At 41.0% G+C, this 8,784-nt stretch overlaps 1 protein-coding gene across 1 annotated transcript in view; it reads right to left on the bottom strand.

Annotated features, from left to right (window-relative positions):
- Nucleotides 1-2,822: 2,822 nt before the first annotated feature.
- The window catches only part of LOC127216675 (vomeronasal type-2 receptor 116), a 28,754-nt gene continuing 22,792 nt past the window's right edge, over nucleotides 2,823-8,784 (bottom strand). The window contains exons 5-6 of the mRNA XM_051177478.1: nucleotides 6,270-6,393; nucleotides 2,823-3,751 (exon numbers count right to left, since the gene is read on the bottom strand). Coding sequence (XP_051033435.1) covers nucleotides 2,823-3,751; nucleotides 6,270-6,393 — 1,053 coding nt within the window. The remainder of the gene's footprint in view (nucleotides 3,752-6,269; nucleotides 6,394-8,784) is intronic.

Below are 8,784 nucleotides of genomic sequence, written 5' to 3'. Positions count from 1 at the left end.
CCCCACAGACTGTGCAAGCCACACAAGTGTCACCCACATTCAGAGGGCCTAGTTTGGTCTTATGCAGGTTCTGCTGCTATCAGTCCAGAGTTGTTGAGCTCACATTAGCTCAGGTCAGCTGTTTCTGTGAGTATCCCCAAAATGGTCTTGTCCCCCTTGCTCACATTATCACTCTGGGAGCTTGGCCCAGTGCTTAGCTGTGGATCTCTGCATCTGCTTCCATCAGTTGCTGGTGAAGTTTCTGCGATGATAATAATACAGGTAGTCATCAATCTGATTAGAGGGGAAGGCCAGTTCAGGCACCCTCTCCACTAATGCTTAGGGTCTTAGCTGGGGTCATCCTTGTGGATCCCTGGGAATTTCCCTAGTCCCACAGGGCTCCTAATAACCTACCACATAAATGGATGTCAGTGCCTTGAGGGACACAACTGTTGAGTCAACATTGAAATAATTTGGTTTGAACAAAATACTCCTGTACTTTGATGAGTGAATTCCTTCTTTGTTAAGGCTATAGAAGAGATGACAACTTAATCAAGGCAAGGTTTGCAATTGGTGAGTGTTCCAATAGTTTCAGAAACATTCATAACTGCTTCAAATCTCTTGGCAAAGGCATTCAGGAAATTTCCTCAGTGTCATGATCAGGAAAAAGTGCATTTTCTTTCAAGTAAGATCCACTACAATCAGCATCATTCAAATCCCTTCATAATGTAACCCAGAAGAGTCACCTACTAAACAGTATCTAAGAAGATGATTTCTCTAGCTTCAAGTTTATACTATACAAGAGAGTAGTACTTCTATTCCATAATTGTAAAATTCCATAGCCTGATACAATAAATAGAACAAATAGAATACAATAAATACAATAAATAGAAATTATGATTGACTAAGAGGGGAAGAGCTGTCCTTGTCCCTCACTTGCTACAGAACTCAGGAGAGTGGCCCCTGTACCTTACCTGGGCAATACAGTAGAGCTGGCCCTGATGGTGTATGTGTGGGTGAGCTGACCCTGAGGATGAGCAGACACTGAGGGTATGAAATCAGAACTGGAACCACCTATTGCTCATTGTTGCAAGGGGTGAATTAGCCAGAGCAATGCTGGAGAGCTCACCCTGGTGGTGAACACAGGGAAGAACTGGCAGGCTGACCAACCCGGCAACTACCCAGGCCCAGAACCAGGGTTATGAGTTGGCCCACCTCAATGTCGACCCAATCTATGATCTGCTGGAACACACGAAGGGGCATATCCTGAAGATACAAAGTTGCAGGATCTCCATGACGCAGAACAACTGGATATCCAAGCGGAGCCCCAGTAAGGGCCCAGCAGAAACCAGAGGCCTCAAACCAGACCAATGACACTTTGCAATGAACACCTGCAAGTAAAGATATATAGACTAAAGGGTACATTGTGTGACACACTTTGTCACACTACAGTTTTTGTGATGGGATTTCTTTCTTTGTTTTCTCTTAAATTTTATTTTATTTTATTTTTTGGGGGAAATTTCAAGGGGAGAGGGTAGATATGAAGGGACAGGAAGATGAATGGGATGGAGATGCATGATGTGAAAGACACAAATAACTAAAAAGAAAGTTAAGAAGAAACGACTGACAGATAAGCAAGATAAGAGGAAAGTGCTACTGTAGGTCTTATAGTTTTTACACCAATAAGAAATTCACACTTATCACCAGACAATGGTAGCCTTTAATCTCAGCACTTGGGAGGCAGAGGCAGGCAGATTTCTGTGAGTTCAAGGTCAGGCTGGTCTAAAAAGTGAGTTTCAGGACAGCTATGGCAGTTACATGGAGAAACTTTGTCTTGAAAAAATAAAAAAGAAATTAATACTCCACCTTTACAAAAAATGAAAAGAGAAAGAACTACAAATTATAATTTTTTATGAAATTGTAATATATTATGGGGAATTGGGTAGCAATAAAATTGAAGGTCTTGCCCAATACAAGGTGTAAACTGAAAGAATATATACAAGTCTAACAAAGGGATACATTGTGAAGAAATGACTAATTAAGGGAGGGATAATTCAATGTTTGGAGGCAAATACAGAATTGGCATTAAAGTCATATGGCCTGGTTACATCTGGAAATTTGACATATTTCATAATAAATTAAAGAGTGGTTGAATGCAATTAAATTTTAATTTGTGGATCTGATTATCTGTAGCATGAACTCTAATTGGTCTTAATAAAAAGCTGGAGACAGATTTTGTGGTACATGCTGAAAGATCAGAGAAGTAAAGGAGCAGCCATTAAAGTTCTCACCTCTACAAAATCCTCAGACTGAAAAGGACATATAAGGCTCTTGAATCTCCTTGTTGCCAGTTATTAATAGTTGAAATGAATCTTTATTAAAATTAAAATTTCAAATTATGAAAGTATGTGGAAAAATGTATAAATTTGCATTTCATAAGCAGATTTATTCAGTTACAGAAAAGCAATATAGATATAAAAAACTCAAAAACACAAAAATGTTTGGAAATGAAAAATCTTATTGCTACAAAATAAAATAAGCCCAAATTATTCAAATAAAGAAATGATAAGCCATGTTATCAAACATAAAATTACAAACTATATGTAACTGTTAAAAAAATGGTATGTAACAGGCCTCAAATTCCATCTAATTTGAGAAATACATTAGCTAAGTTTTTTTTTTTCCCTTGAGACAGGGTTTCTCTATTTAACAGTCTTGGCTATCCAGGAACTTTCTCTGTAGACAAAGCTGGTCTAGAATTCACATTCACAGAGATCTGCCTGTTTCTGCCTCCTGAGTGCTGGGATTAATGATGTGTGCCACCCCACCCTGTCCCACATAAGCTAAGTTTTGAGAAGGATTTTTCTCCTAGAATGTATTTTGCTTTTGATGTTATGAACCGAATTTCTATCTGGCCTTAATAATATGATGTAGCACTTAGGTGCAAAGATGAGGCACAGGATCCCTGCACTGGAAGCCAAGATAGAGAAGACTTCCATAGATACCATGACCCTCCCCTTGGTGCTGTGGTAGATGGGCAGGAAAGTGACCCAGACACTGCAGAACACTAGCATGCTGAAAGACAGAAACTTGGCTTCATTGAATGTGTTAGGTAGATTCCTGGATAAGAAAGCCATAAGATAGCTCCCTAGGGCCAGGATTCCCAGATATCCCAGGATGCAATGGAAGGCAATAGATGAGCCCTTATTACACATGATGATGATGTGTCTATGTTCAGAGTGAGTATCTCTTTCAACAAAGGGTGGGTAAGTTGACAGCCATATTCCAGAAAGAACAAGTTGGATAAGGGTGCAGAGGGGAATGATGATGTTAGAAATCCTTGATATCATTAACCACCTCATCATACGTCCCAGAGCAGTGACCTTGAAGGCCATAACTACAGTAATAGTTTTAGCCAACACAGTAGAAAGAGCCACAGTGAACAGAAATCCAAATGCATTCTGCTGCAGGATACAGATGGCTGTGTTGGGAATGCCAATGAAGAGCAAGGGGCAGAGAAAACAGAAGGTGAGAGTGATGAGCAGGATGTAACTGAGAGATCTATTATTGGCCTTGACAATGGGAGTGTCTCTGTGCTTCAGAAAGACCCCAAGAACAACAGCTGTGAGTGAGGAGAAGCCCAGGGACATGAAAGTGAGTGTCTTCCCCAAGAGGTCATCATAGGTCAGGGTGGTCACAGACTTAGGTAGGCAGTGTTTCCTCTCTGTGTTTGCATAGTGACCTTCTGGACACTTCCCACATCGATCCATATCTGGAAGGAATGAAATTGATCATGAGTGCATCCTCGTGTCCTCCTTTTACCCCAAACCAGTCCCTAGCACTAGATCATTGCACTCTGATTGCACTTGTTTCAAGTACAAGTAAAGAAGCATTTCCCAGAGAATAATTCTAAACTCACCCACCCTTCTAGAATTTCATGGTGCCACAAGTTAGTCAGCCCTGATGCTTCTCTTTCTTTTGTTATCCATATGGTTCCTTCACATTGAGTGACACTCTTGTATCTGTTTTGAAGTCATTTGAATACTGATAATGTTGCACGAATGTAGATTGGCTCTGACATTGCCTGTTTATAAAATACATCTGTATGCTTAAGAGGACATGTGATTTCAGTACAACAGAGGGTGTCCTCTGAAATCCCTTTTATGATGTTCTCAAATAGAAGAACCTATAATCACAAAATCCATGTGTTCTCCAATTTTGCCCATTCACTTTTCAATTTGGTGATAATGTAAATACTTCTGTAATGCATTCCTTCCCAAAACGTTTCGACTTTATTATTGCTGATAAATATTTTTTGGGGGGGAGAGGAAAGGGTTTATTTGGCTCACATTTCTTTTTATTTATTTACTTTTATTTATTTTATTTTATATGTCGATCCCAGTTCCCTCTCCCTCTCTCCCTTCCTCCCTCCCTCTTATCTTCTCTGCCCTCTCAATGCACCCTGACCACCCTCCACTCCCATCCCTCCACCCCAATTCCACATCACATGTAGGGCAATGCCACCAAGGTGGGGTCAGGCTGATCTGTCAAGTCATGTGAAGTAGGGACTAGGACTTCTCTCCTGTCTCTAGGTTAAGGCAGTTATCCCTCCATGGGGGAATGTGTTCTCAAGGTCCTTTTGTGCACCAGGAATACATCCTGGCTCCACTGTCTGAGGTCCCTTAGACTGCTCAGTCCTTCTGGCTGAGACCCATATTCAGGGCGATCTGAGTCAGTCCCATGCTGGCTTCCCAGCTATCAGTCTAGTGGTTGTTAGCTCCTCCTTGTTCAGGTAAGCTTTCTCTATGTGTTTCTGCAACCTGGTCTTGTCCTCTCCATCTGCATCTGGGTTCTAGTTAGACTAAGTGTTTATGTATGGGTGTTTGCTCCTGTTTCCAACAGGTATTAGATGAGGGCTCCATGGGTAAGTTAGTTGTTGATCTCACTCTCCAGGAAGGGCATTTATGGTAGCCTTTCCACGGAAACTCAAATTGTTAGTTGGTGGCAGTCTTGTAGGTCTCTAGACCTTTCTTTAGGTTCAGTTTTCTCTTCAAACCAATATTGGCTCCCTCTTTTATGTTCTCTCTCTCTCTCTCTCTCTCTCTCTCTCTCTCTCTCTCTCTCTCTCTCTCCCTAACTCCTTCCCTAACTCAATCTTCCTAATTGCACATGTTTTCCTCTCCTCCCTTCTCTTTCTCCTATTTCTCACTCCATTCACTGCCCCCCCCACTCCACATAATAAGAAACTTATTCTTTTATTAGCCAAGTTTCTCTTTGTGAATACTGTTTATTTTTCCTGCTGCATTCTTCAGCTCTCCCTCCCACCTTCATTTTCAGTTGTAATTTTACATCGTACCCTCATTTCTCTCACCACTGTTACTCCCACTCCTCTGTCTTTAGCATTTTCTTTGCTGCCTGTCCTAGCATATGGTTGGACCCTAATTCTGGGGCCCTGATGGGCCGATGGGAGAGCCCCATGACACAAACACCAAAACCAGGAGATGCAACAAGCGAGAGGAGTTAATGAACGAGTGCACTCGGGTGACAGCAATCTCGGGGAAAGCTGCACCCCCCAAAAGGGTTTAGGCTCCTTTTTATAGAGATTCTTCAGTTTTTACATACATTAAGTCACAGCATGTGTTTATTACATACTGAGCACATGATCTTGACTATATGTGTGTGTGTGTGTGTATGTATGTGTGTATTATACACACATATATAATACACACATATCAGAATTTCTTTGATGTGCTATATAATTAGAAATATGCTGGCCATCATGAGTTTAGAGATGCCAAAGGTGAAAGCCTTAAATCAGTTCTTGTCTCTTAAATTGGTGTATGTTTAAGACGGTGGTGAAATGAATATTACTAGCATACTTCTGATGTGGGGAGAGAGTGATTTGTTTTTTTTAATCAGCCATGCCTGCAGTAGATCAAGAACATAAGGCAAATGTGAAGTTTAGTGTCAAGAGTATGCAATTTAGGTTTTTGATTTTTCAAGACAGGGTTTCTCTGTGTAACTTTGGAGCCTGTTCTGGCACTTGCTCTGTAGACCAGGATGGGCTCCAAGTCACAGCGATCTGCCTGCCTCTGCCTCCCAAGTGCTGGGATTAAAGACATGTGCTGCCATCATCTGACAAGAGTATGTAATTTTAGTGGAAACAAAATGTACTGTGACCTGTGATTTAGTAGCAGCTGGAAGGAAGTTCCCTTACCGATGTTTCCCCCTTGTTTACACAATGAATAAGTGGACGGGTGGGGGATATTCTCTGTATGATTGATATTTACCAGATTCATTGGAAATTTCATTCTCTAGGCAAGGAATGCAGTCAAAGCAACAGGCAGGCTTGCCCTCCTGGGTCTTTTTCCTGAATCCAGGAGGGCAGCTCTCACTGCACACAGATTGAGGAATCTGAGAAAAATAAAATGAATGTTAGCAATTGCTTCAGTTTTTAAATGGAATCTCCAAAAGAGTGTTTTAAAATTCAAAATCACTAATATGGTAACACTTGCATATGAAAATTGTATTGTTACTGCTAGGGTATTACAATCATATGCCCATGTGGTCAATGCCCTGAGACATGAATTTGTTGGAAAATTGTAGAAACATTATAAGGTGAGGACAAAAAGGAAAATGTTTAGCACATCCAGGAAGGGATTATAGAGATTTCAAACCTCTGTTGTCAATGGAGTTTCTGTCTTTGAAAGTAAATAGATTCTTTTCAATGGTGAGTGTTAACATTGTCAGGATGTAAAATCACCATGGAAAAGAAATCTTTGATTATTAGTGTGACTGATTTTGTAAATTTAGGTTACTTGAGGTAGGAAGACCTTCCCTAAAAGTGGGGCACAAAAAATAAAATGACTGGCCTTGGTTCCTGAAAAAAAAATGCAAAGGAGGAAAGAATGTGAAGGCAGCAAAGGGAAGTCTCTGCTTCTTGACTTCTGATGCAAAGTGACCAGCTGCCTCCATCTCCTACAATCAAGGTTTCCTGAAGTGACAGCATATACTCTCAAACTGTGAGACAAGCTGAAAGGGTTAAAAATCAAATTAGGCAAGCCTCCTTGACCTCTGAGTTACCCAGTTCCACCCTGTTCCAAGAAATTTAAAAACCAGACCCCTTTTGAAAAAAGTGAAAAGGCAGAGACATAAAAACAAAAGGCCAAATGACCATGTACTGTAACATTCCAAGTCAAGAATAGAAACAGGTTGCTTTGTAGCAACCATTAGTTAGGGTTTTCTATTGCTCTGATAAAACCCATGACTAAAATCAACTTTGGGAGAAAATGAATTAATTTTTCTTACAGCTTGTAGTATATCACTCAGGAAAGTCAGAACCAAAACTCAAAGCAGAAATGGAAGTTGGAGATGATGCAGAGGCCATGAAGAAATGCTGTTTAGCGGATTTCTCCTTATGGCTGGCTCAGCCTGCTTTCTTGTAACAACCAGGACCACCTACCCAGAGATGGCACCATTCGCAGTGAGCTAGACCCTCTCCCATCAATAATTAAAAAAAAATGTATGATAGGCTTGCTAATAGGCAAGCCTGATGGGGTATTTGACCAATTGAGATCCTTACTTCCTAATGAGTCATGTCAAGTTGACATACAACTAATAGGAGATCATACTGAAGTAGATTCTGTTATAGAATAAATGAACAAATGTGAAAATAATTAGGTGTACTCAGGAGAATCAAGTAACAAGTGATTCTTTATATGTTTTCAATTCTTTATATTGATAGCCATTATGTGTATATAGATGGGCCCTGAGGGAACAATGACTCTCAGAAACTTACTATTACTTACATATACAAGGGGAAACACGAGATAAGAGTCAACCCACCACAAAGGAGACCTGACTATCCACGTGGGACCACCTGTAATTTCCACCTGCTTGGTCCCTGACCCCGCCTCCAGCCCTCTGCTGGAGTCCCAGGCCCCTCCCAGAGATCCGCCTATCTCTGCGGGTCCACTTGGAGTTCCTGCAGGCAAGATCCTTGACCCCCAAATCCGGGCCCCTGCCAAAGAACGAGGTCTCAGCTGGAGAGCGCCAGTTTCCAGTGAGATCCCACTACCCTGCAAAACCTTCTCAAGTTCCAGTCCAGCCCTCGTCCTCTTCTGCCGGCTATTGGCCAAAGAGAAGCCTCCTAGAGAGCTTGGACCACACAGAGATACAGACATTGAATCTTTGATCCACATAAGCCCATCTGGGAAGGACCATAGAGAGAGGGAAGAGACACCACCAACACCTACAGGAAGAAACTATGGGAAGAAGGCAATACAAGAGAACACCTAACAACAGAAAGACAAACATGACACCACCAGAATCTAGGGAATCTACACCAACTAGAATGGAACACAACAACAAAGCAGAGGAAGCAGAAGGGTACGACTTAAAAATCACCATCATAAAAATGATAGAGGCCCTCAAAGAAGATATGAGAAAATCCCTTAAAGAAATAGAGGAAAAAACAAACAAAAAAGTGGAAGAAATGAACAAATTCCTTAAGGAAAGTACAGAAAGCCAAGAAAAAACAATTAACCAGGTGAAGGAAACGGTTCAAGATTTGAAAACCGAAATTGAGAAAATAAAGGCAACACAAATGGAAGGAAAGCTGGAAATTGAAAAGCTGGGCAAAAAATCGGAAACCACGGACACAAGCATAACCAATAGAATTCAAGAGATGGAAGAGAGAATCTCAGGCGCAGAAGATAAACTAGAAGAAATAGATTCATCGACCAAAGAAAACCATAAATCCAACAAATCCTTAACACACAATATCCAGGAAATGTGGGACACCAT

Source organism: Phodopus roborovskii, unplaced genomic scaffold, assembly GCF_943737965.1.
Source record: "Phodopus roborovskii unplaced genomic scaffold, PHOROB, whole genome shotgun sequence".
NCBI lineage: Eukaryota > Metazoa > Chordata > Mammalia > Rodentia > Cricetidae > Phodopus > Phodopus roborovskii.
The sequence above is the reverse complement of the archived record's forward strand: the minus strand, read 5'-3'. Positions and strand labels throughout refer to the sequence as shown.